This window comes from Astyanax mexicanus, chromosome 4, assembly GCF_023375975.1.
Source record: "Astyanax mexicanus isolate ESR-SI-001 chromosome 4, AstMex3_surface, whole genome shotgun sequence".
NCBI lineage: Eukaryota > Metazoa > Chordata > Actinopteri > Characiformes > Acestrorhamphidae > Astyanax > Astyanax mexicanus.
This window is the reverse complement of record NC_064411.1, coordinates 7,366,663-7,392,346: the sequence shown is the minus strand read 5'-3', so window position 1 is coordinate 7,392,346 and position 25,684 is coordinate 7,366,663. Positions and strand designations below refer to the sequence as shown.

General features: G+C 39.1%; 5 protein-coding genes across 13 annotated transcripts in view; 2 read left to right on the top strand and 3 right to left on the bottom strand.

Moving 5' to 3' along the window:
* The window catches only part of LOC111188821 (zinc finger protein 658B-like), a 241,480-nt gene extending 220,176 nt beyond the window's left edge, over positions 1-21,304 (bottom strand). The window contains exon 1 of the mRNA XM_049477300.1: positions 21,254-21,304. The gene's annotated coding sequence lies outside the window, so the exon portion shown is untranslated. The remainder of the gene's footprint in view (positions 1-21,253) is intronic.
* LOC125801377 (zinc finger protein 239-like) overlaps positions 1-25,684 on the bottom strand; it is a 503,775-nt gene that overhangs the window by 220,176 nt on the left and 257,915 nt on the right. For 3 of the 6 annotated variants that reach the window (XM_049478001.1, XM_049477999.1, XM_049478002.1), the window contains exon 2: positions 15,799-18,262. In XM_049478001.1, coding sequence (XP_049333958.1) covers positions 17,178-18,116 — 939 coding nt within the window. In that variant the 5' untranslated portion in view covers positions 18,117-18,262 and the 3' untranslated portion in view covers positions 15,799-17,177. Of the gene's footprint in view, positions 1-15,798; positions 18,263-18,373; positions 18,485-21,253; positions 21,312-25,684 lie in introns of those variants that run through there. The other 3 variants (XR_007438683.1, XM_049478000.1, XM_049477998.1) reach the window with 3 other exon arrangements.
* The window catches only part of LOC125801286 (zinc finger protein 239-like), a 297,606-nt gene that overhangs the window by 157,315 nt on the left and 114,607 nt on the right, over positions 1-25,684 (bottom strand). The gene's annotated exons all lie outside the window — the stretch shown is intronic.
* Positions 1-25,684, top strand: part of LOC125801152 (uncharacterized) — a 261,943-nt gene that overhangs the window by 167,815 nt on the left and 68,444 nt on the right. The gene's annotated exons all lie outside the window — the stretch shown is intronic.
* LOC111189801 (uncharacterized) overlaps positions 1-25,684 on the top strand; it is a 253,995-nt gene that overhangs the window by 175,615 nt on the left and 52,696 nt on the right. The window lies entirely within an intron of this gene.

Below are 25,684 nucleotides of genomic sequence, written 5' to 3'. Positions count from 1 at the left end.
TAATTTATGCATGTTTTACAATAAAGTTGTCGTTTTTTTTTTAAAGTTGAGAACTGGCATTTGTGTGTTTTTAAAGCAGTCATGGAAAACTAGTGCATGCCTTATAGGTATTCTATACTGATATAAACTTACTTAATAGGTTGTTCATAATAACACTGAAATTCATACTTCAGTTATATTGTTTGTATTGTTTATTCTAACCACACTTACAGAACAAGACTAATATTAACAGTGAGTAGAACAAGTGAACTGGTTTAAAGTAGCACAAAATAAGACAATGAAATAAGACATTTTAAACTAGAGCATTAAACAAACATGAATGATGCATGTGCAATATTTACACAATATTGGCAGTGCAAATTTAACATTTAATGAAAACCAAACTGATCTATTTGTTTCCAGTTTAATAAAATCACTGGACACCAGCAATGTTGACACAAAGTTGCTCCCGTAATTGGTGGCCACTGACAGCTGTGATGTCTTCTTCCTGCACATCAGCTTCCTCATCTTCATCTGCTTCCTCCTCAGGCTGAACATCTCCTGCTCCCATGCAGATGTTGTGCAGAGTGACACAGGCAGCAATCACCTCTGGCACAAACCTTCGGTTCACTTCTTGAGAATGCAGGAAAATTGACCTCCATCTGGTCTTCAGCATCCCAAAACCACGTTCAATTGTAGAACGTGCCCTTGCATGATGCCTGTTGAAGGCCACCCTCTCTTCTCCTCTGACAGGCTTCTTGAATGGAGTGATGAGGGCTATGGGCTGAGAGATACATGGGGACCCACCATCACCAAGTATCATGTAGCCTCTGGGTGGGAAAGTGGCCTGCCGATACAAAGTGCTGTAACAGAGCACCCGTGCATCATGTACTGAGCCAGGAAAGCCAATAAAAACATCAAGAAACTTTGCCTGGTGGTCACAGACAGCCTGAAATTGCAGGGGTAGAGCTTCCAGTTTCTGTAGCACTGTGCATCAGGTTCTCCAGGGGCTTTGATTCGCACATGGCACCCACTAGTGGAAGCCGCATGGATTCCCAGCCTCACAAAGTCATCAGAGATGCTCTGCAGTTCTCCAGGTTTTGGGTGCCGGATAACTTTTCAGAGCACAGTATCTTGTAGGTCTTTCTCCCTGCAAGAGGGAGAAATTTATTTATTTAGTTAGTTAGTGTGTACAGTTCTTTTGCAAAACAGAAAAGTGATTTGCTCCTTAGTGTTTAATATCACTTATCTGTTTTGAAAATTAACTGTTCACACAGGTTCTATTTATTTATGTATTTGTTTATTGATTGATTCATTGTTAATAAATTAATTGTCTGCATGTGTATAGTTGTATCACTTTGAAGTTAGCATAAAATAAAATGCATATTTGCAAAAACAGATGAGTGCTATTCTTTTAACAAACCTTTCATGCTTAAAAGACAGCATTTGTCTGTCTGCATATAAACTCCCCCCCCCCCCACAATTTTCAATTAATTGTATCAGCTTGATTATTATTTAATCAATATTAATGTATTAAATAAACTATGTAGGTGTTCTGTACATTATTATTAATAATAATAATAATAATAATAAAAACTTAATTAATTGTTGTTAAAATACCATTGTTTTTACAATGAACTAATGGGGGGGGGGTATTAATAGTGGATTTTTTTATCTCAGAGTATAAGAGGAAATTTTTTTTGAGACGATCTTACCTGTTCAAGGGCAGAAATAAGCGCTCTTCTTCTTAAATTTCGGCATCTGGCAGCAGCATGTCGACTCTCACGTCTCTGTCGCTCTTCCTCCAGTGCAAAAACGATTAAAATTGTAGTAAAAACAGCAAGAGGTTCGTCCATAATGCCGGTAGGGAGATGAGGTGGTTCCCGCGGCTGAGGTAAGTAAACAGTGGGAGCATGCTGTGGGCGGGGCCAGGTCGTGACGCAGTCGCTGCCTAACTAGAGAGTCCCAATAATGTGTCTTATAAGGCTGGATGGCGGTTAGAACGCTGTCTAGTTAAACAGCTGTCTACGTAGTCAGTGCCTATGTAGAGAGCTCCCTAGGTTTTGGGACAGACCCTAAGACAGCAATGGTCCTCCAACTAAAAAATATTCTTAAGAGGCATTTAGTATTTACAGCATCTGTTACCGACTGACATTCATTACAGAGAGCTGCGTCAGTTCAGTGCATTAATTTGAGAAGAAAAGACAGAACCCAATAGGCATATGTATAGCCATACACCTTATATAAGGTGTATACACCTTATATAAAGTTCTTAATACCAATACAGAAATGAAGAAATTTATCGTGTGTAAAGGATGATTTACACTTCTTACATAGGTATAGGCTTCATAAATGTATTTAAAGTAAAAAAAAAAAGGATTTATTGATTTTAATAGTTCCTAAAAAAAATTTTGTTACAGATACTAACTTTATACTCTGCGTAATTGAGTTAGGAGTCGTGGCAGGTGTGAGGTTTTCGTGCATTTGCGCTTGATTTCAAGTTGATTGCGATGTACTAAGAGAAAGTACGTGGGATTTTGTCTACGCACGTTTTGATAAATCCGGATTTTTTTGTGCGTACGGAACTTTTCAGGTCTGAGCGTACGGAACATTTTAGTAGGAAGTCTACGCAAGTCTTAGTACATGAGGCCCCAGCAGTTGACATTGCCATGGTGAACAGCTTCATCGCCAGCATCCATACACACATATTGTAAACCCCAATAATAACAGGTGTTTTTTTTTAGCTCTGCAAACTCAAGTAACCCCTCCCTTTCCAGTCCTCTCTGTAGAGATTATCCAGGTGAATCATAACAGATCCAACTGAACAAAACACTATCACCTAAACCTCATTGTATTTTTTTTTGTTTACTTTACAATACAAAGTTTCAACTTTTCTATATATTTCTGGTCTGCAACAATCTACCCTCTTTTCAAGACTGCCACATCTGTTTATCGTGTACATATTTTGAATGTCTTGTTTTTTTTTATAAAATATATACTAAATATACTAAATATACATATATAGTGGATGAACTTGGTGAGCAGCAGTCCTTCCACATTGATGACCAAGTCTTGCACATTATTTTGAACTGAAAGGCATATTAATGACTTCATTGGTTGGTTGATGCAGTTTGACAGAGTTGAAGTTTCTTTTCGTGGAAGAAGAGCCGTGGGAATTAAAGGCATTCGTGACCAGGCTGTGGGGGGACATGCTTCTAAAGCAGACCTGGGCATTGTAAGGCCAGCGGGCCACAACCGGCCCGCTGACTATGAGATGATGATGATAAATTATAAGGGAATAGTTAAATCTGTCGCGCTGTCCGCACCAAAAACATATATTATCCAGATCTAATCAAATAATATACACTAGGAATACAACTACCTATCTGTAGATCAGTGTAATATTTTAGAAATATTTGTCCTATTAAATAAGCAAATCAGAGGGTTATCAAATGATAACTGCTGAACATTGTGTAACATTGTTCATTGTATTCAATATTCAGTTAAATTTTATTTATATAGCGCTTTTTACAACAAAGGTTGTCACAAAGCAGCTTTACAGGAAAAACAGGTCCACGCCTCTTATGAGCAGCACCACAGAGATGCCAATTTTATGGTGACACAGTGGCAAGAAAACACTCCCTTTAAGAGAAAGAAACCTTGGAAGGAACCAAGACTCAGTCCGAGGAACCCATCCTACTCGGGTTGACTCGCTCAGTACAAACAAACAACAAACAACAAACAAATAACAGAACAAAACAGTACAGAAAATTAATGTGAACTATGGCTAATATAACAGGTACTAATTTATGAATATAAGAATGTGATGGGCACAAACTATAGAGCTATGGCTAATACAGAAACAGATTCTGTTAATGTTAATCAGTGCAGGGCTGCAGAGCTGGAGTACAACACAGCGGGCAGTGGAGAGCCAGGCTGGGAACATCAGGAACAGGGCATCTCCATGCATGTAAAAGAGATAGATAGAGAAAACAGAAAGGAAAGGAAGAGAAACAAAAAGCAGGAGTTAGAAAGGTTGTGTAATGATTCTGATGAGTAGAAGAGCAGGGCTGATTCCTGAAGTGGACACATCCAGGCAGACCGGCCGGCCCGGCATCTCAGCACGTGAGAGAGAGAGAGAGAACAGAGAGGGGAGGGAAGAAAAAGGGGTTAGAATGGTTTTATAAAACTCTGCTGGAGTGGGATGGGCACTGGTAGCAGCAGCTCAGGACATGAGGAGAGAAAGAGAAAGCAGATGATTAGGACAGGGTTTATATTTGCTGGATAAGCTGTAAGAGGAAGACATTGTAATGAGACATTACTCAAACGCTTGAGCAAATAGAAATGTTTAGAGTCTAGATTTAAAGGTGGTGTTCCTCCAGAAGTGGTGAATGCATTCGGCACAAATCTGGAAAAGAAAGACTGCATTATTGCTGACAAAACTGGCAAAATGAAGCTACTCTTCTATCTCTACTCGTAGCCAAGGGGGACTACATCTGACGACTACAGGCTCAACGGAGATTCAATAAGTTCCAGCCATTGTGGATGACGTCTACACTTTCGAGGGTCTGGTCTAGGGTTGGGCGGTATGGCGGTATTTCGGTATACCACGGTATTTAAATATGGTGACGGTATTGTAAAATAGTGCAGTATATTAACCACGTGACGTGCCAAACCTGAACTTTGAAAAACGGACGTTTAAGACATTCTGCGCATTCACAATGAAAGAGCAGTAGGAGGGGTAAGCAGTTGGAGCTCCCTGATTGGTTATGGGGTGGGGCTTCTCACTGAGGAGATCACACAGCAAAAACTCAATAAACTCTACAGGTTTCACTAATTTTCACCAAAATTATCGCCACAAATAGCCACATTTGTGCTGAAGTGACAATAAATCCCTATACTAACCAACCAACCACCGAAATAATCAGATTTATCAGTTTATCCTACAGCATGGGGTGTTCAGTGTGAGATACTCAAAGTTACAGCTGTTTCCTTAAATATTCCTCATCTCCTATTTCTCTACAAAACAGTTTTTTTTTGTCACTCACGCTCATATTCTAATCCCATACAGAATTCTGCAGTTTCCTCAGAGTTTTCTGTCATTATTTCGCAGCTAGCTCGAGCGCTGTAAATATAAGCAATTCCGCGGACCGCGAGGCACTGCGCGCTGCACCCCGCAACCCCTGCTCCCCTTCGCGAGCAGAAACGGAACACCACCACCCGCTGTTAAGCTGCTGTAGTGGATACTGTAATTTCAGTTTGTTTTATTTTTCTCTTTTAATTACCGTTTTTATTAGTTTCAGTTAAGGGGAACTTTCACTTTCAGTTTTCGTTATTTCGTTCGTTTTCATTAACAGTAATACGTTGTTATATGGTGATTATCAGGCCGTAGCTTTATATAAAATAAAAATAGTATTAAAAACAGATGACTATTTCCTGGAGCCTGGACTGACCCGAGATTTTCCATTACTTTCCTCGGGCCGGGTCTCGTCCGGGCTGAGAAATAAAAATCAAAGTATCCTGCTATTTAAAAGAATGGAAAATTTAATAAAAATAATAATATAGTTTTGCATACTAGAGTTTAGATTGTCTGCCTGAACCCCAGCGTGAACGCGAGACTGAACCCGAGCGTGAACACGAGCTCATCCGCACGTTTAAAGCTCCGCAGCATCTAATAAAAACAGATTCACAAACAAACTCTGACACTATTTTAAGTGTTGGTGCAAGCCTGCTATTTGCGCAGGGTTTATCATAGGGCCACAAGGATCAGAAATCACACTCATTCATTTCCCAGATTATTTCATGCTGGCTGATTTTTTTCTTTGTTTTCTATCTTTCATGATTGAATATTACAAGGATATTACTTCAGTAGTGAGTGAGGGCAAATACTTAATTCATATTTGCAAACTGTTTCTCATTTTGCACACAATCATACTGTGAGAATTTCAGGTTTACTAAATAGGTGGACCCAAACCCAGACACCACAGATGCAGAGGGAGTTTCAACCAATCATCTTTAACATAATGTTAAACAGTTACATGTTATTATTATTATCTAGCTAGCTGTTCACATATTCTATTATATTTGGCCTCTAGTCTACTGTAGTTATTAACTATTTTAATTAAAGCTGCATTAGCTAAATTCATTGGCAGGTTATTGAGCAAAAATTCGAAGAAAAAAAAAACAATTCGAAAAAAAATTGAATGTCAACAGCTAATAATAATTACCTGTAACTCTCTGACAATTAATGTGCTCACTTAAACCTAAGTAACCTAAACCTATTCAAATATTATGTACAGTTATTTTATGTACCAAATATATAAAAAGTAGAACTATGTTGGAACTGTTGAGAAAATACTTCACAACTGGAGCTGTGCTGAGCTGTGAAATGCATGTGTCTGATCCATGTGTGTAAGCCTGATGGATCATTTATTAATAAACAAAAAAGAGAAAAAAATGAAGATATTTACTGAATTCTTGGAATAGAACATGAACTTGTTCCAAAGATATATCAAAGAAACATGGTTCAGTCGGATCACTTTTGACATATATTGTACATAAAATGATTAACAAGACACATGTAAACTTTACCCTATCGCTCTGTGAACTAATTTTTGATTTCCATTTGTTACAGCGCATGTTTTTATTTTAATTTTTTTAGGTACGCATATTTTGTCTCCAATAAAGTACTGAAGTTGCTTTATTGCTTACGCCACAGGGCTAGTGTTGTTTGAGGACCAGCTGATGCAGGTTTGTCTAGAACATTTGTATCAGATAGGTTGTATCTCCACCCACAGCCAAGGTGGACTACACCGTGCACCTTTACAACTATACTCTTAAAACTACAACTTTAAAGGGTTCTAATGTGGAAAGAGTTAATGAATATAAGCACCTTGGCGTATGGCTAGATGACAAATTTACTTTTAAGCACCATATTAACAAGCTTCTGGGTAAGCTAAGGCAAAAACTTGGCTTCCTATATAGAAATAAATCATGCTTTCCAAAGCACACAAGAAAAAAATTGTGGAAGCAACGTTTTTTTCTAAGCTAGATTATGGGGATGTGATTTACAGACATGTGTCAGTAACTACACTCAAACCACTAGATTTTGTATATCATGCGGCGCTAAGATTACTGGTACACATCACTGTTCATTCTATAAAAAAAGTTGCATGGTCTTCTCTTGCTGTGCGCCGGGAAACATTGGTTTATTTTTGTTTTTAAAGCACTTCCTCACCATATGCCACCGTACATCTCACAAAAACGTATTCAAAATAACACAACCTACCAGACTCACTCCAGTAACTGGATCATCAAGAGTTTTAACTGAACTGGGAAAATCTGCTTTTCGTTACAGTGCACCAGCGAGCTGGAATTCACTACAGCTCGCTGGTGTCACTAAATCATTTTAACCTTCTAGTCTCTAACCACCTCCAAGGTGATCTTTATGATCTTTGGTATGTTTTCAGTTTCTTTATTTTTTTGTTAACCTTTTAGTTTTTAATGCTGGTTTGTTTTAGCTATTTTTCCACATTTCTTTTTAGTTTATTTCTTTTCTTTAATTATTTTTAGGTATTGCTTATGTAAACCCTATCCCCACTTAATTGGAAGAAATAAGGGCCTGAGTTCTATCTGTTCTTTCCCTTCTCTATGTTTGTAGAAATTTAATAAAATAATAGAAAATATAAAACACAATAAAAGGACCATCACACAGGTATATAAAAATAGCCAGTAGTTTACTGAGTGTATCAAAACGGTAGGGCAAATAAGGCTTAGAATCGAGTGTCCTTTTCAGTACTTTTAACAAAAAATAAATAAATAGCTAGCTTCAATCAACAATAGTTATATCTTTCCAAGACAGAGCAGTTTAGTACCTTTTTTAGATGCAATAGTACAAATGTAGCGTGTAAATACCCATATGTAAATTTAAGACACAAATAAGAAAGTTATATTTTAAACCATACCCCAATAATTTAAAATACTATTATTTAAATAACCAACTGTTTTAATGATTATTATTGCTCAGAATTATGTTTTAGGATTAGATCTTATTTTAGAAGCAGTATCTTAGATTTTAGCTGTAGGATTGATTTTAGGTTAATATAGCCCTTTTTTCTTACTTTCACTTTTTCTTAACTACACTGTCAGTTATATATTTAAACCCTTAATCAGAAATGTACCTTTTAAAGTTAGTTTGTAAAATAAAATACCATCTTAAATTAAATATGTGGTCCCACTCTAAAGAATACACTCATAAAGAACAGAATTATAGATGAAATGAACAGAACTAAACGGTGCAGGTCTGGTTCGGAGCTTAATGTCCGCTTTACTCTAACGAGCAGAAATAAGAGTTTCAGATTTACCTCAGATTCAGTGAATATGAGCGGGAGCAGAGCGCGGGGTCCTGCAGCACGGAGCGTTTTCCCTCAGAGGAACTCTGATCCACGCGGGGACTCAGAGCGCTCTCTGGTTAGCAGTGTTAGCGGTCCTGGGGCCTCATGTACTAAAGGTGCGTACGCACAAAAACATTGCGTACGCCATATTTCACGCTCACGGTCTGATGTACTAAATTTGACTTGAACGTGTGAAAGTGCGTTCCCCCATGGAAGTTTTGTTTTGGGCGTACGCCTTTTTTTTGTGCGTATGTATTGTGTTTTTGTCATTTGGCGACACTTAGAGGCGATGCATTGAAATTACAACTATTAAGATATCCTTTATGCACACATTGAAGTAAGCATTATTGGGTAAAATAAAGTAAATTAATCAGACAGTTTCATTGTCTTACAGAAATAATCGTTTAACGTGTTTCCACTTAGCCTAGATCAGGTTAGCGCTGGAGTTGTTGGAGATGCAGCGTTGGCATTACTGGAAAATACTGCTAATGGCCGAATTCATTGAGCGCGCATTTTCCGTGACCATTATGTTTTTTTGGCCCATGATGATGACTGGCTTATAAGCAGTTTTAGATTTCCAAGAGCATAAGAAAACAAGCTAAGTGTGTGACGTGTGTCTTTTTGGTAGGCAACTCATTTAAAGCATTTAAATGAAAGCATTTATCTTAGAATAATAAAACTTAAAACATGGGTAATTATACGCTATGCGTATATAATATTATTATTATTATTATTATTATTAATAATAATAATAATAATAATAATAATATAACATTATACTCTGCGTAATTGAGGGAGGAGTCGTGGCAAGTGTGATGCTTTCGTGCATTTGCGCTTGATTTCAAGTTGATTGTGATGTACTAAGAGAAAGTACGTGGAATTCTGCCTACGCACGGTTTGATAAATCCGGATTTTTTTGTGCGTATGGAACTTTTCAGATCTGAGCGTACGGAACATTTTAGTAGGAAGTCCACGCAAGTCTTAGTACATGAGGCCCCAGGTGTTCAGTGGAGGCGGAGAGAGCGCGAGTCAGTCCGGGGAACAGTCTGTCGGAGCGGCGCTGCAGCGGAGAGTTCACGGCTAGCGCAGAGCAGCTAATACACGAGGCTAAACACAGCTAGCCGAGCTGGCTAAGCTAACAGTGCTAACAGAACTTTACTTATAGAGAGATTATCCCAGCTTTATCCACCAGCTCACTCTCAGTATGGACTTCAGTGTCCTTAAAATTACCGGTTAGTTTAATTAATACTGATTATTAGTGAATTTAGTTCAGCCTGTGAGGAACTTTTTCCTCCTCGCCTCTCCCGCGCTGCTTCTTCTTCTTCTTCTTCATTCGTATTAATGGCGGATGGCGTACCAACTACAGGCGCATTACCGCCACCTACTGAGCCGTGGCGCGAAGGGAGACTTCAGGATAGTGACTATCAGTTAAATTAGAAACAAAACATAGGAAGGAGGGAAAAAAAAAAAAAAATAAATAAATAAATAAATAATAATAAATAAAATAGCATAAGTAACTTAATTAATAAGGGGGGGGGGGGTTAGATTAAATTAAATAACCCAATATTTTTCAAAAACACCAGAACTTGTTTATGAACTATCCCCATGCCCATCCCATAACAAAGCAACCCTTTCAAAGAAAAATCTTTATGTCCCTCCAACGTAATTGCCTCAAACAACTGCTGTCTCTGCTCAGAATATTTACAACAATGTAAGAGCACATGCTCAGGAGTCTCCCTATGTGCACAGTATCTGCACATGCCTGTGTCATGTTTTTTAATAAGATGTAAGGAAGAGTTCAACATAGTGTGTCCTATTCGCAGTCTAGCAATCACTACTTCGGCCCTCCGGCCAAACCCTCCACCCGATACTGCTCCAGTGCTATGCTGAATGTTAAACAAATGTCTGCCCTTAAGACTTTGCTCCCAGTTTATCTGCCACAGAGCCCGAACGCGTTTTTTAATTAAAACTTTAACCTCTGCCTTACTCAGAGGGATGTCAATATCACACATCTGCCGCTTCAAACACTGCTTGGCCACCAAATCCACTATGTCGTTCCCCTCCACTCCAACATGGGCTGGGACCCATAGAAAATTTACATAGATTCGCTGCATTTGGAGCCGGAACAACGTTTGAAACAATTCCAGTACTAAATCAGGTCTACAAGAAGAACTGCCGGTTTGAACACTCTGGAGAGCAGATAAAGAATCTGAGCAAATTACCAGACTCATAGGACAGACCTCCTCAGCCCATTGCAGTGCCAATAAAATTGCCACAATTTCAGTCGTAAACACTGATAGATTATCTGACAATTTCCTACCAAAGGACACCTGAAACTCTGGAATAAATACTGCAGCTGCAGTCACCCCCAGCGAGGGACATTTAGACCCGTCAGTGTAGACCTGCAGCATATCCCCATATGACCGTGCGAGATGCTGAGCTACAACCACAGAGGATAAAGACCAATCCTCAGTATCTTTAAGCTGCTCATGTATCCTTAAATCAACAGTGGGTTCAGGAAACATCCAAGGTGGAACTATAGCTCTAGGCACTGTAGCACATACAGTCACATCCCTGAAACCCAGATCCTTAACTTCTCCAGTACTACAACACCCAAAACTCTTAGACGGACCATGATAAGTATCTGAGCAATCATGTACAATGGATATAACAGGATGATTCCCCATATGACCCTTAATGTTCATCCAGTAAACTGCAGACAAAGCCAATCTACGCAATTGGAGTGGCAATTCCCCAACCTCTACTTGTAAAGAAACTACAGGGGAAGATTTCACCGCCCCACTACATAATCTTAAAGCCTGTGCTTGTATCCGGTCCAACACTTCCAGATTGGAAGCAGCTGCAGACCTATACGCCACACAACCATAATCAAAAACAGATCGTATCAATGCCCTGTACATATATACAAGCGACTGACGATCAGCTCCCCAATCACAACCCGACAAGCATTTCAATACATTCAGAGCACTCTTACACTTATCCACCATTTTTGTGATATGTGCCTTCCATGTCAGTTTGGAGTCCATCCACATTCCTAAGAACTGTAGCATTTTAACCTGTTCGATCTCTAAACCATATAACTGTAGGCTCAGACAGGTTGGTTTCCGTCGAGTCGAGAAACAGATAGTTTTAGTTTTTGAAGTCGAAATCTTAAAACCCCAATCAGTAGCCCAGCGCTCTACCGTGGTCAATGCCTGTTGAATCTTTGTCATAACAAATGTAAGATTCCTGCCCCGTTTCCACACAGCCCCATCATCCGCATAAAGAGATTTGCCTATATCTGCTCCAACCAAGGAAAATATATCATTAATCATAATGTTAAACAGCAAAGGGCTACAGACACTACCTTGCGGAGTCCCATTGTCTGCAACATAAACTCCTGACAAGTCATTACCCACTCTCACTTGAAAAGTCCTATGACTCAAAAAATCCAATATCCAATTGAACACCCTACCCCCAATCCCCAACTTGTCCAACTTAATCATCAGGCCTTCCGTCCATAACATATCATAAGCTTTTTCTATGTCCAGAAACACAGCCACCACCACTTCTTTATACATTTGAGCTTTCCTCACTTCAGACTCCAGGCACAAAACAGGGTCCATCGTCATTCTGCCCTGTCGAAATCCACTTTGATAGCTAGCGAACACATTGTGGGTCTCAAGATAATATGTTAGTCTGTCCGTTATCATTCGCTCCATTATCTTACTAAGACATGACGTGAGTGATATAGGTCTATATCCCAAGGGGCTAGAGAGATCTTTACCGGGTTTACCAATGGGCACCACCACTGCCAATTTCCATGCTGAAGGGATCTTACCCACCTCCCATATTCTATTATAAAAGTCAACAAGCACAGAGAGAGACTCATCTGTCAAATGCTTAACCATGTCGTAGCATATCCCATCCTGTCCAGGACTTGTATGACCAGACCCAGCTACTGCCAACTTGAGTTCCCTTAAAGTGAAATCAGCATCTAGAACACAATCAAAAACGTCTTTCCTACACAAAACTCGAGGAAATTGTAAACGAACTTTCTCCCGAGACAGCAGCATATCCTCACTTAAGTTAACAGAGCTATGGACTTTTGCAAATTCCTGTGCTAAGAGCTCTGCTTTATCCGCATCCGTCACTGCCTCAATCATATCTGTTTTCAGGACAGGGACATCAGTCCCTTTCCTAATCCCCCTCATCTTCTTAATCATGTGCCAAATATCACGTACAGATATATCTGACCCGATCATACTGCAAAATGATCTCCAATAGGACCTTTTTGCCAACTTAACAGTTCTACGTACCACTGCCTGTGCCTTTTTATACACCATTAAATCACAAAACAACAAAGATCTCCGAACCTGCCGGAGCGCTCTATTACGTGCCACAACTGCCACTGAACATTCCTCTGTCCACCAAGGAACAGCTTTCCTTTTCCCCCCATATGGCTTTTTAAGTGGAATAGCATCCTCTGCTGACATACACAATATATTACACACTTTTTCATTACAAATATCTACGTCATCCAAGATACCCATGTTCTTAAATCTTTGATCACACAGGTCAGAAAATGTGACCCAATTTGCATTAGAAAAATTCCATCTACGCAAAAAAGTACGGCCCATCCTATATACTTCAATACCAAACTCACATTCAACTGGAAAATGATCACTCCCCAGAGAGGTAGACTGCGACACGTCCCAACTACTCATCCCTGCCAATATTGAAGAGGCAAACGTAAGGTCCAACACAGTAGTGGTATTTCTAGCCACATTCAACCTCGTGCCCCTACCATCATTGAGACACACCAGATCCCTTTCAAACAGAAACTGTTCCAACACTGTGCCATTTTGGTCCGTACCTGAACTCCCCCACAAGGTATTATGAGCATTGAAATCCCCACACCAGACCACCCCGTGCTGTTCCAAACCACCAACATCAGAAAGCGTATCCAACGTGAGTTTCTTACACGGATTATAATAATTAATCAGTTTAAATTTCCCGCATGGTCCCCATATGTCTACCTCAACAGACTCGTGCGTCCCATGAAAAGGGAGAGCCCTAAACACCAGCCCATCCTTTAAAAAGGTTGCTACACCCCCTCCATTTCCCTCAATCCTATCCCGCCTAAGTACAGTGTACCCACACAATGTGAAGCTTAAATGTGGCTTTAGCCATGTTTCTTGCACACAAATTATATCTGGCAACCTCTGCCTGTCCACCACATAGTGCTTAAATTCTTGACCATTAGCTATAAGGCTCCGAGCATTCCAGTGCATTAGGAGCAGACTCTTACTAATCATTTTCAGCCTGAGAGGACGGCATTTTCCCAGCCAATCCTCTGCTAACTGACTCCCATGTCAGTCCCAGTATACCCAAAAATCTCTCCGCAGATCGAACAATTATTTTAATCTTTTCCGTCCTACTACCTGTTTGAGCAGTACAATTAATCACATCCGCAATAAACATGACGAACTTAGCCTTCTCCACAATCAGAATCTCTGGATATAATACACCAAGAGGCTGCGACACCGTATCTGCCCTTCCCTGATCCGATGGACGGTCATCCGTCCTCGGTGGAACTACCTCCGGAGAGCCAGTACGGCCCACCTCTTTTAACGCCTCAGCATAAGACAAACCTTGAACAGCCCTAACCGTCTGTACTTCCACAGCCTTTTTCCGAACCTCACAACCTCCATATGCAGCTTTATGATCCCCCCCGCAGTTACAACATTTAGGCCGAACATCTTTACCACACTTCCCGTATTCGTGCTCACCACCACAAACCCCGCACCTCTTTCTTGCTCTACATACTGAGGCAATATGCCCATATCTCTGACAGTTATAACATCTCACTGGCGGAGGTATATAAACCCTGACTGGGAAACAAATGTAACCCAAAAACACCTTCTCAGGTAAGGAAACACCTTCAAATTGGATCATGACCGACATGCTATCTGACCGAACACCATCCCTAAATCCTTTCAATCGGATAACGTCCCCTACTCTGCCCCCCGTCAAAGACTTCTTTATTTGATCCACAGTAATGTCAAGTGGGACCCCCGTAATCACTCCCCGTAACCTCGCAGATTCCCTGAACAGGGTCGCCGTTATTGACTTGCCCCCCAAACTATGAAGCTCCAATGCTTTATCTCGCTGTCGCGCATCCTTACATGTAATCAACACTTTACCATCTCTCAAAATTTTAGCCCCAGCCAGATCACCCAAAGCTTTCCTTAGTTCATTCGTCAACCTAATCGGGTTAAAAGGAGTCCCTGAGTCCGCCCCAAACCGAAGAAGAACAACATGCTCTTCCTTCCTACGCTTCACCTGTTCCACCCTATTCCCACCTCCAGCCGAATCTCTCTCATCCGATAGCCTCCTACCTTTCTTAGGTCCCACAGTTTGCCACTCTCCTCCACCTCCCCACGTCCCAATCCCACTTCCCGACATGTCCGATTCACTTTCTTCTCCTACGTCACTTCCTTCCATCTCCCCTCCACTGCCACCCTCCCGCGCTGCTACTCCCGCATCTCCGCTGTTCTCTCTCGTCCCGTGGGCGGGCCTGTTCCAATCCTCTACTCCACCCTCACCTGTACACTTCTCCCTCAGTAGATCCCTTAATCACTTTTAGCTAACCTTCCTGCATTAACACAGAAAATAAATGAAATATGTACTCTGTACTACTTTTCTTTTCTTTTTAAACTATTTACACAAACACAATGACTATTTTGAACATGTTTACTACTCTTTTAAACCATCACTATGCATTTATAAGACTTTAATTATTACTGTATTTATTAGTGTAGCTATTTTAGAACTAGGGAGTTTTACATTTTTTAGCCGGGGCTACATGAGGAATATGCGAGAGGGGTGTATCCCATAGTGAGATACCGAATGAATGCTTGAAAGAGAACACAAATTACAAGAAAAAAAAATTGCAAGAAATAAAACAAATTTACCGGACTTGAAACACTGTTACTAGTGCTGAAACACTAACATTGGTCATTTAAAAAAAGCAACTGCTTTGTTTGTACATTTAGCTAGGCTAGCTACCAATAATAATGGTCAGTTAAACAGCAAATGCTGTATTTGGATATTTAGCTAAGCTAGCTATCAATAATAATGGTCAGTAAAACAGCAAATACTGTTGTTTGGACATTTAGCTAGCTAGCTATCAATAATAGTAGTCAGTAATACAGGAAATGCTTTGTTTATACGTTTGGTCAGTAAAATAGCAAATGCTGTGTTTGGATATTTAGCTAGACAAGCTACCAATAATAATGGTCAGTAAAACAGGAAACACTTTGTTTGGACATTTAGCTAGGTTAGCTATTAATAATAATGGTCAATAATTAAATATAGTTGGTGAATGACTATGCTCTTTAAAAAACAACACAACCCACAAGCATTCACATTTTAAAAATACTTTATAAACATGAAATCAAGTTAAACACATGTTACTCTACCTTTGGAAGTAATTGTATATTTAACCCTTTTAAGCCTGAACCAATAACAAAAAAACATATTTTTCTGAATTTCAATCTTAAATTGACTATTATGTTACACTTACACACAAATCCATTTTACGCTGGATTTCTCTTTTGGACGCCTTTGAGTATTTAACAAATAATAACATGAGACAATCTCAGGCCTATAGGTTTCATGTCCAACATATGTTGAGAAAACACAATGAGATTGCAGATCTGCAATCTAAAAGCCGTTAATTAAAACACCCAGATGAGTAAATATAGAAGTGAAGCCATACAAAGAAAATAGTTTGTAGTGGATAAAAACAATTAAGAAACTACAAGATTTGGATATTCTTAGTAAATGTTGGAGATTAAAAAACCTTAAGCAACATATAATATTCAATAAGAAAAATATAAAAGAGCATAAAACTTGAGTAATACAACAACCAAATATCCCTCTATGGTCACAGATTTTTAATCAGAACGACTGAACCATAGACCAACGAGAACACCAGCAGAGGGAGTGAATGAGCCTGCAACCTTACTGCACTACACAAGCCAGGAGTGGGTTGATTTCAGTATGGGAACTACAGATGGAGTGTTTTATTTAACCTCTGGAAAGGATTTTGTTGGCCTCTCTGCAGAGTCTGGATGCTCCTCCGGTCCACAGGGCAGTACCCAGCACAGTGTCATCTGTCTGTGGCTCTGGGTCTCACTTTTGGGAGCACACTCTGGAGTTCCTCAGGTGGTGTTTTCAGTTCTTCTTTCATACAGATGGGCCTAGCGGTTAATAGCATTAAGCTATGCTATGCTAAGCTTGGGGAACTGAGGACGGCTTCCGCAGAGTGAAAAAAAGAGATACTAGAAATTAATAGAAATAATCAAATCTGCATAAACTAGAAAGGACATTAAAAGCATTCAAATCATAAGCTCTGACGATTTGGTCGAAATGTTTAGTTGCCAGCTAAGAATCCTACTCTAACAATCACATCTAAATTTTAAAGACTAAGTTTTTTCCCTTCTTCAGAACTGAACTCCTACCGTAACTACCCTAAAAACTCAGCTCTGTCTCACGAAGAATGTTCTGGAATATCGAACATATAAGAAAACATAACATGGAATTCAATAAACATGATCGCTGGATAAGATTCATTTTGCTGAACCTGTAAAACCCATTGTTAAATTCAGTTCATGTTTGTTTCTGGTGGAACGTGTCCCAAGTGACAAAGTGAAACATTTGTGTAGGATAACGTGTTCTGTCTGAAAGATTTACGATTTGCACTTTTAATTGCCTTTAAACTGATTTGAGATGGAGTTTCTATCCTGTGTGAATTTGTTGGTGTTTTTTGAGTTTACTCTGTTGAGTAAAACTCTCCCCACACTCTGAGCAATAATACGGTTTCACTCCTGTGTGAATGCGCTGGTGTCGTTGGAGAATACTCTGTTGATTAAAATTCTTCCCACAGTCTAAGCAGTGATACGGTTTCTCTCCTGTGTGAATGCGCTGGTGTTTTCGGAGATTACTCTGTTGAGTAAAATTCTTCCCACAGTCTGAGCAGTGATACGGTTTCTCTCCTGTGTGAATGCGTTCGTGTTTTTTGAAAGCACTCTGTTCAGTAAAACTCTTCCCACAGTCTGAGCAGTGATACGGTTTCTCTCCTGTGTGAATGCGCTGGTGTTTTTTGAGACTACTCTGTTCAGTAAAACTCTTCCCACAGTCTGAGCAGTAATATGGTTTCTCTCCTGTGTGAATTCGCTGGTGTTTTTTGAGACTACTCTGTTCAGTAAAACTCTTCCCACAGTCTGAGCAGTGATACGGTTTCTCTCCTGTGTGAATGCGCTGATGCAGTTTGAGATTACTCTGTGCAGTAAATCTCTTTCCACAGTCTGAGCAGTAATATGGTTTCTCTCTGGTGTGAATGCGCTGGTGAATTTTGAGATGACTCTGTTGATTAAAACTGTTCCCACAGTCTGAGCAGCAATATGGTTTTTCTCCTGTGTGAATGCGTTGATGCAGTTTGAGTTTACTCTGTTGATTAAAAGTCTTCCCACAGTCTGAGCAGTGATACGGTTTTTCTCCTGTGTGAATGCGCTGGTGTATTTTGAGATTACTCTGTTTAGTAAAACTCTTCCCACAGTCTGAGCAGTAATACGGTTTCTCTCCTGTGTGAATGTGCTGGTGTATTTTGAGATTACTCTGTTTAGTAAAACTCTTGACAGAGTGCTGATGTTTCTCCATTTTGGGACTTGGCTTCATTTATCTGGTAAATGTAGCAAACTGTTTCTGTGTGTTCTAGAGATTCTTCAAGACGGCTTCTGCTTCACCTCTTTCAGCAGTTTAACAATGCTCTTTGATAAATATCCTGGTTGTTGGTGATGAATTTCAGGAGAATATTTTCATTTCTGAAAAACACAAAGAAAAATGGCATTGAATATTAAAAACAGGTCAATAAAGAGAACTGCCTAAATCAGTTACACTATACAGACAAAACTACTGGGACATCTTCATATTACCATAAAAGGGAGGTGCTGGTGGTCTTCCAGCCACCTGTTTAGTGCCTTTATAAGGACTGCCCACTGTTCAGGCACTCTTGATTCTGTTCTGGTCTCATAAGAAACTGAGAACTTAAGGAAAGAAAGAAATAAAGAAAGAAATAGTGATGTTGCCCCTAAATCTTAAGCTTTGAGGCATGTGCCGAAAAAACAACATGCATTACTTCGAATCACAGTGCCGATGCTTGATTCGTTCTACATTGATCACATGACCAATGCTGTCCAAATCCTTTTCCTTTACACTAATTTATAAAAGATCCCACACATATTAACCAAACCTGATTTTTTTTTTACAACTACTGATAACAGTTCATTATTTTCCACCACATTAGCTTCAGGCTAACAGTGATATGCGCTCCTGAGTTCAAGACATGTTTTTTTTGGTATATGTAGATCAAAATTTAAATATAAAAAAAACAAATGAAAATTTGGTGAGAAATGTAAATGTTATTGTGATTTTACCCAGAAAAACTGCAGCTCCACATCAATGGCTTAACTGATTTGTTTACTAAATCAATATAGTGGACAAATCACAGCATCGGTTTAAAGCCCAACTTCACCAGCAGATTCAGAGCAACAGCTCCAAGACCTGCTGCAGTTTTACAGAAGCTAATGTTACCCAAAATTTCATCAACTCTAACTAAAGCCTGTAAACCAGCTATCTGAACAAAATGAATCTTGTTTTTAGTATTTGTCCATTAGCTCACTCTAGCTTATGAATGAACATCCACCTTAAATATCATCACTTCTTATCAGTTGTTGTGGAAATGTAGCTGTATGTTTAGTGAATAATAACTTCAACATTTCACATATAGTGTTTTTCTTTTTTCTGAGCATGTATTATTAAAAGCAGTGAACCCTCTCTCATGTTTTTACTTCCTACAAATGAGATCATGTTATGTTCTCCCTCTTCATAACAAAGTAAAAAGCCTGTGAGATAAAAAAAAGTATTTGTGTAAAAAGTCTGTGATTTGTCTTCAGATGGGAAGAGTCAGACTTTAGTCTGTTAAAAGTACTGTAGTCATGTAGTTGTACGGACAGCATAACACAGACTACACTGCTCAACATCACCAGACTGAGAGAGTTTTCACCTGTTTAAATACTTTGATTTGATTTGAAGTTATTTAGATACTTTGAATGATCCTCTGTGAAGAAGAAGAATAATCCAAATCGTGATCTGACCGGAGCTCTACAGCCAGTGTCATACCTTTGATAGTCCCCTCACATTCTGTGCTGCTGTGCTGTGAGTTCAGTTCAGTGCGCTGTAGCATTAGCTAAACGCTAGCATTATTCTAATTAGGACACTTAAACGATCCCGTAATTCAGAGAATCCAGTGGTGTTGTACACAGAATAAAACGTACAGGGTCCTAAACACATGTATTTAGCACAGAATGTGATAGAGGGGAGTTTAAAAAAGCATTTTCAGTTTTGCCATTTACAAAAACAGTTCAGATATTGAACCCCAAATATGGAAATAAACAACATGTCACAGACTTCAAAATGATGCAACTAAAAAGGCCTATAGGCTTTCTAATTGAAAGTGAGCCTGTGATGGGAGGAGGTAGAAGTAAGTCCACACTCAACAATGGTGTGGAGCACATATCTTCAGCTCTTACCACATTTAACCACGAACAATCTAGAGAAAAGGGCTGAAGAGGGATGTTTACTAACAAGAACAGTTTGTTAAAAGGATACAGCAACTGTATAGAGGAGTACATCACTATTATTGAAGGAGTGTTAAGGTTTTAGCCAACATTAGCTAACCTCGCTAATGCTAGCTATCTGGCGCTGGCCCGACTCTCCAAGCCCGGTGAACAGTGCTGCTAATGCTGCTAACCCGACTCTATAAAGCCTGGTGAACATTATGTAACTATATAAATATGTAATTCTGGAAACCTTAGTTCTTTAAAAAAATTCTAAAGCTTTAGCCGCACTTTTGACAAGTAATAACTAGCTAATCCAGCTTAAATTTATAAGTTATAACTAGGTAACCTAGATTTAATTTATAAGTTATAACTACCTAACCTAGCTTTAATTTATAAGTTATCACTAGCTAACCTAGCTTTAATTTATAAGTTATAACTAGCTAACCTGCAGCATTAGCAGCACTGTTCACTGGGCTTGGAGAGTCGGGCTATCTGTATACAGTTGCTGTATCTTTTTAACAAAACTGCTCTTGTTAATAAACATCCCTCTTCAGCCTTTTTTTCTAGATCGTTTGTGGTTAAACGTGGTAAGAGCTGAAGATATGTGCTCCAGAACAGAACATTTACATTAATTAAATAAACAGAACCACAACATTCCTGCACATACACAACCAAAATAATCCCAAACGATTATTAAGCATCTGTAACTGCACATATACCTATAAAACATGGAACAGAAGTAAATACAGCACATGAACACACATTTTCAGGCTCAGTCACATGTAGTGTTTTGGTGATGAAACGGCTGTACCTCAGAGCTGATAACCCGACCGGGGCAGAAATAATTAATTATTAGGCAAAATATGCTTCAATACCCGCTAAAAATGCACAGAATAGTGACTAGAACTGATATAAGAGCTAATTTTGCCAGTAACTTTTCTCAAAAATACCTATATTTGCTTAAAACAGCACTTTTTCACGGAGCTCCTCAGCTCTGTTTACCTCCTGTGCTGCATTCAAGCTCCTCTGGAGCTACGGGGGGCGCGGAGGGATAATTAATAAATAAAAACACGCAGTTCTCTTGTTGGTGCAGGGAATTGTAGTTCAAAATAGAATCACAGAACAATAATGACCTTTTTACTGTTACAACACATCAACCAACCTCCAACAAGAGAGAGAGAAACTTCTCCATACCTTCTGCAGTTCAGCTGATCCTGCTCTTCCTCCGGCGCTCCAGCTACAGACCCCCCAGCTCAGCCTCATCCGGGTTATGTAGAGCCCCGCCCCCTCCCCCGCTATATCACATTATACCCCATCACCGCTAGAGGGAGCGCGCGAGGGAGTCCTCAATGCATGGAGCTGAATGGAGCTAAACAGCTAAAACTCTCATTTAAAACAATGTATAACTACTTCTCTGGAGTTTTCCTTTAATTTTACAAAGTAGAACAAAGTATTTCACCAAAATAGGAAAGAAAACGTACCCCATTATTTCCATTTTCTAAAACTAATGTTTTTTATTCAGTAGATTTACTAGCATTACTGCTACTGATGCTGGAGTTACACCCAGAGCTCGTTTAAATTATTAAAACTGCAGTTTAAAAAGTGTTAATAATTATCTCTGCGGTGATGAAACAGTTATAGTTGTTTTGTTTTAAGGAAATTAGTAAAAATTTTATTCTATAAAGTATCAGATGTTTATAAATTATTATTTTGCAAAATAATTTATAAACGTTTGATACTTTTTAGAATAAGAAAATGTTTATAGGTTTTTAGACATTTCAGACTCTGTCAAGTGGCTTGAGATTCAGAGCAGATTCTGAAGTGAGTTTTTTCCTCTATAGAGATTCTCTGATTGCTCCTGTACAACTCCAACAAACAGCACTTACTTATTACTACGGAAAGATCAGTGCTGTTGTGACATTGATTCTGGTAGAATTATTTTTTATCTAAATTTCATTTAAAATATTATAATTACATTTTCTTTGCACTTATCTTCTTGATGTCCTGCAGATTCTTGAAAAGGAGATCGTACTGCAGCAGATCTTGTTTGTTGCTCACCTTGTCTAAAGTCTTACTATTTATGTATTCTGAAAGCTTTCCATAAATTGAGGTCATTCACACCTACTCCCTGTAAAGTCACTCTCTGACATCACAATGGACCATCCTGATTTCTGTATAGAAGGGTACTTCACACTTGTAAACGCATTTTAAACTTCATATTCAAATATCAGTTTAAAACTAATAATTATAAAATACCAAGGGTTTGTTTAAGTTTATTTCACCCCATTCAATGTTTAATGCATTTATTTAAGTAGTAAATCTCGTTTTATTTGGTGACTTTTTTCTAATTTAATGGGGACAGCTGGGTAAACATAAAATTAAAAGGATGTTTTTTGTGTGTCTTGTTCACATTATATACATCGGTGTTGTTTGGGGTCAATTTGACCCCAGGCTATTTAGGCTTTAAAAAAAAAAAAAAAATCAGAATTTGACACACAGTTGTGTTGAATGATATGAAAGTCATAATGACATGCAATTTTATAATCTTCAAAAAAAAAATAGATCCCTAAAATAACATCATTATAACTGTATTAGTGCAAGAACCATTAACAATTCATGTGACAGGGGGGCGGGGAAAACATAATTCTCATGAGAACTTGATATTTCTCATTCTGTGGAGGAATATATTGTTCCTACAAACATATTGATAGTTCACACAACATAGTGGAAATGCAGAGATATAAAAGGTTTCACAGCAGCTTCTAAACCAGTTCTCTATGTGTTCTGTCTCTCTCTCTTTCTGCTCTCTCTCTCTCTCTCTACTGAAAATGACGTCTAAGAAAAGGTTTTCTCTCAGTGAGGATTTCTCACATCTCTTTTACCATGACAGAGACATAGAGGAGAATGTGTCTGAGAAAAAGGAGGACTTTAGAGAGGATCCTGATTATAATGAATCCTCCTCTGATGAGAATGAGCCCTTTACTGTAGATCCTCTTCTTGTGTCTCAACCAATAGAAAACAGACTACCTTACAAAAGTAAAAAGTTATTATGGTCTGTCTCCCCACTTGTAGAAAATGATAAACTTAGTGCTGCTAATGTAATCAGAATAGTTCCAGGTCTCAGCAGATACGCTGTCAGCCACGTCCAAACATAAAATCAGCATTTGAGTTCTTCAGAACACCATCAATCTAAAAGGATAAACTACTGTAGATGATACGTTTAGAGGGAGGTGTGTGTATAGAGGGGTAGTTGGAAAGACTTGGATTTAATCCCACATGTAAGTCTACATTGTGTTGCTCAGTTTGGAGAGTACAAGTGAAAAGGTGAAGAAAGAACAGGTGTTTGGGCTGCAGATGCACTTGTTGCAGACTCGTCATCCATTTGTGATACTCCTGTTCTATGAATGCTGACGGAAAACTTTGCAGGGCTTTGTCTTTTGACAGTCATGTCTGCCCTTGTGTGAAATGCACCAGAAGAAATGTTGAAACTTGGATCATTTTTTGCATCAGCTTCACAACAGACAAATTTTGTGAAGACAGAAAATGGGGGAAATGTGACTTTGTGTAGTTTCTTGTATTGAGATCCATAAGAAATCCATATTTCCTGCAGATTGTGAGGTAACTTTTCAACAATTGGATTAACACCCCTTGATGTGTCCAAGTATGAAAGTCCCAACAAGTAGCCTTCTGACTTTGCAGACTCCAGTTCAAGCAATAAAACTCCAAGCTCTCTAAGCTTTAGATGATCTTTGTTGCTGAGTTTATGGAAGTTTTCAATTTTGTCAAGAAGGGCCTTTTCAACAACTTCAGGGGATCCCTAGGTCTCTTCTTATCTCTCCCAAGCTTTCTTGAGACCAATATCAGGATACCTGACATGCACAGCTCGGATTCTCTTTACATACTCAGCTGACTGATGTCCAAGCCACTTCATAAAAAGATCTAGTTCCTCACTTGGAGATTGGCATTTAAGAACGAAGTCTTCCAAGCCCATTAATTTTCTGGGCGATCGTCGAACCTGAGGAGCCCCGAACTTAACAGCTCACGACGGATGAGGAATTTGGCAATGTCACTTACTGCGGTGTCTTCATGTGGAGCAGGATGTGTCTGAGAAGCTGTATAAGCTTGTGCAGGAGGATGCTGATCTGTAGGATGTGTTAAAGGTTGCTGATTCTTTTCTCTTTTCAGACCTTTGGGATGTGATGTGGCCTCTTGAGCTGCACTTTCACCATAATATGAGAGACTGGGCATAGGTGGTTCAGAGCCTGCCTGGACTTGATGAGCCTCATCTTCCTGTTTGACATAGCTTTTTTGAGGAATGGGTGAAGGTGGTGGGCACCGGTGTGCTTGTGTTTGAAAATGCTGTTCTACGTAATTGCTGGTGTGCTCTTTTGGATCTTGTTTTGTCTGCTCCTTCCATAACTATCAACTTCTACAAGGCTGATGTATAGATGAATGCTTCACCACTAATCCTGTGTTAGGTGCCCGCTTTGCAGTGTTTTTTCACTATTCTGTCCTTATTGCCTGTAGCTTAGCACAACTTGACAGATAGCTAAACAGTTGGGGTTGAATAAAGAGCTGGACCAAAGGTGTTTCAGTTTCTTCAGTGTTTAATTTATCCAGATTCCCAATTTCTTTTTGTGAAACTGCAAACAAACATCACATATCTTAAGTTTAGGAAAAAACATCAGTACAATTACAAAATACACCAATATACTAGCAAAGCACCCTGCCATGTATCCACAAAGAATCTAACATTACCAACAGCTCACAAATGTGTTCAATACTCTGCTCATCCACATCTCAAAACAAAATAGACAAAGCTTTACTCACAAACAGTGATGTCCAAGGCACACAACGTGAGGATGGAGAGAGATGAAGCCACCTGCTTCATCACACACACAGCTCAATCTAAAATGGCTGTACTGACCTTTAAACCTCATCATGTGATTTAACTAGCAAATCAGACTTAATCAAAGGAACAGTTGACAAACATTAGCAGTGCCATCTAGTGGCTGAGATATAAAACAACAGTCAGAACAACAGTGTAAAATGAGTTAAATTATATTCAAATAGGTATTAGGTTAATGCGGAGAATTGGTAAGTCAAGGTAATGCACTTCATGTGGGTGTATTTAGGTTTATTATTATTACTATTATTATTATTATTCAAAAACTTAAAATATACAATTTGGTAAACAAAGACACTTTAGTAAACGAATTCCCTAACTCCCTAACCAAAGGTCTCAGATAGCCCAAAATGTGTCAATCTGTCTGTCTAGTCGCCCTAATAAACCTACTTATACCGAGAAATACCTAGGTCGGGGTATTTATTCGTTACATTTTGAATGGGGAGCTATGAGGAGAATGACACTCGACTTTTGAGGGGGTTCCCTATCTCACATTGCTTCCAGATTTTGGCTACCCCCCCCCCCCCCCCCATTTTCTGGGATGCTGAACACAGCTATGCAGGCCCCATGTAGGTCCGACCTATGGAACTATGCCAAACATGTTTAGATTTGGATCACAATTCCAGTATATAAGACTACACTGAAATATTTTGGAATCGGGATGTTGAATGTTAAATGATTTGACCAAATTAAATAAAGCCCAATGCTGCAAGATTCCT